Source organism: Henckelia pumila, chromosome 1, assembly GCF_033568475.1.
Source record: "Henckelia pumila isolate YLH828 chromosome 1, ASM3356847v2, whole genome shotgun sequence".
Classification (NCBI taxonomy): Eukaryota; Viridiplantae; Streptophyta; class Magnoliopsida; order Lamiales; family Gesneriaceae; genus Henckelia; species Henckelia pumila.
In genome coordinates, this window is record NC_133120.1 from 172,170,784 (window position 1) to 172,173,573 (window position 2,790).

The 2,790-nt window shown below is 40.7% G+C and overlaps 1 protein-coding gene across 1 annotated transcript; it reads left to right on the plus strand.

Moving 5' to 3' along the window:
• The first annotated feature begins 1,045 nt into the window (after nt 1-1,045).
• LOC140874466 (uncharacterized) lies at nt 1,046-1,603 on the plus strand. The gene has a single exon (XM_073277757.1). It carries the CDS (start codon nt 1,046-1,048, stop codon nt 1,601-1,603), a length of 558 nt encoding a protein of 185 aa, XP_073133858.1.
• Nucleotides 1,604-2,790: the final 1,187 nt, after the last annotated feature.

The following is a 2,790-nucleotide window of genomic DNA, read 5'->3' on the forward strand; positions in this document are numbered from 1 at the left end:
ATTATTGAATGAATTGCAATTGAAATGGGCTTGAAAGAGTTTGAATTGATTAACCCAAATTGTTTGTAAAAGCCTTGTCCAAAGTATTACAAAATTCAAAATTTTGGTGAAATAAATTGGAGGGAAATGGGGAAATGGTAGTCCCACATTGGAACAACTCCAATTTGTTGTTCACCTTAATTAGTCCAACATTGGACTATGGGATTGGGCTCTTAGGGCACCGGATGTTTTGTAAAGGGGCAAGACGCTAGTTGATGCAACAAACACACACGCGCGCACGCGGCCGGCCGGCCGGCTCGGCTCGGCGTGGTGTGGTGTGGTGTGGTCTTCTGATCCGATTATTCTTTTTGAATAAAATTTATTTAAAATAATATTTTATTATTTTATGGAGTAGGCCCGAGCGGTAAAATATTACCGCGCGGGCGCAGCACCGCACATGCAAGACAGTGAGTTCAAAGCGACGTGCGCCCGCGCGGTTAAAAATTACCGCGCGAGCGCGGTACCAAAATAGCGAGACAGTAGGTTGGCTTAAAGTTGGCCACTCGAGCGGTAGAAAATTACCGCCCGAGCGCACCTTCTGCAGAATGAACAGTCACGACTGTTTCTGGCATTTTTTTGTCATGGGTTTCATTCTTACGCCTTCAAACATGTTGTTTCGTGTATAAGACTATATATATGGTGGTTATAACACAGAAAACAGACATAGAAACATCTGATAACATACATTTCAGATTTCTGATTTCTCAAAATCTCTCCCTCACTTTCTCAAAGAAAAGTTAAAGCATATTTTCGTTCGTTGAAGTTCGTGATATTTGCTGTGCTGCTATATCACGATCGAAAGTCGTTGTATCTTAGAGACGATTGCCGCTAACGTTTAGCACTTGGAACGGGCAATTTCGTCTTGCGGATAGAGAGTTTCTCTCGCCTCGACTGTGTTGATCATTTGCGTTGCTGTTGATTGCTTCCGACATTGAAGTTTTCAGAATTCAGAATACAACCTACTAACAATCGCAAGACGAAATTTTGTATTTCTCGGATTCTGAAGATGTCTACCGTTTCATTCACTCCGCTCGCTTCCGCCCCTGCACATGGAGAAAAGCCGCCAAAGTTTTCTGGTGCCGACTTCAAACGTTGGCAGCAGAAAATGCTCTTCTATCTTACAACATTGAATCTGTCTAGATTCCTGAAGGAGGATCCCCCCGTCGTCGTTGAAGGTGATTCTGACACCCAAAGGAGGACCGCTGTTGATGCATGGAACCACGACGATTTTCTGTGCAGAAACTATATTCTGAATGGCCTTGATGACACTCTCTATAGTGTCTATTCATCAGTCAAGACGGCCAAGGAACTCTGGGATTCCTTGGAAAAGAAATACAAAACTGAAGATGCCGGTATAAAGAAGTTCGTGGTTGGCAAATTTCTGGACTTCAAAATGATAGACTCAAAAACTGTAATGAGTCAAGTGCAAGAGATACAAATTATCTTGCATAACTTATTGGCCGAAGGGATGGAAATCAATGAACCATTCCAAGTCGCGTCTATCATTGAGAAGTTGCCTCCTATGTGGAAAGACTTCAAAAACTACCTGAAGCACAAACGTTAGGAGTTAAAACTTGAAGATCTTATAGTGTGACTTCGCATCGAGGAGGACAACAGAAATACCGAGGCCAAGTCACATAAAAAGCTGATGGAAACCGAGGCCAAAGCAAATCTAGCGGAGTCTAGTACGAGTCAAAAAAGGAAGCGCCCCCATGATGAAAAGCAAAAGGGGAAAGCGAAGAAATTCCAAGGAAGTTGCTACAACTGTGGCAAACCGAATCATATAGCAAGGGACTGCCGACTTCCAAAGAAAAATAACAAAAATCAGAAACCAAGGCAAGTGAACATGGTTCAAGAAAGGTATGTACCTTTAGCACTTTCTGATATTGATCTTAGTGTTGTTATATGTGAGACCAACATGGTGGATGATCCAAGAGGATGGTGGATCGATACCGGCTCTACGAGTCACGTGTGTGCCGAGAAAGATATGTATTCCACCTATGCCACCGTTGGGGATCGAAAGTTGTTCATGGGAAACTCCGCAAAGTCTGAAGTTGTGGGAGTGGGAAATGTGGTGTTGAAGATGACCTCTGGTAAAGAGGTGACGCTCAAAAATGTGCTGCATGTGCCAGACATTCAGAAGAACTTAGTTTCTGGTTCACTCTTGAGAAAGGCTGGATTTAGAATGGTATTTGAATCTGATAAATTTGTGTTAACTAAATCTGGTGTATTTGTTGGAAAAGGGTACCAAGATAGTGGTCTCTTTAAGTTAAATGTAATGAATGTTTTCCGTTTTGAGGCGAAGAATAAAGTTATTGGTTCTTCTTACTTTCTTGAAAGCTATGAATTATGGCATGAACGATTAGGACATGTTAACTTCAATACGTTGCAACAACTTGCAAATTTAAATGTAATACATACATTTAAAATAAATCCACAAAACAAGTGTGAGATATGTGTTGAAGCAAAAATGGTTAAAGCTCCATTTCATAATGTCACGAGAAGTACTACGCCACTTGAATTAATACATACTGATGTATGTGATTTAAAAATGGTACAAACACGAGGTGAAAATAAGTACTTTATAACATTCATTGATGATTGCACCAGATTTTGTTATGTATATTTATTGAAAAGCAAAGATGAAGCGATCGACGCTTTCAAGAAATATAAAACTGAGATTGAAAATCAACGAAGTTCGAAAATTAAAATGATTCAAAGTGATCGAGGTGGAGAGTATGTGGCTCCTTT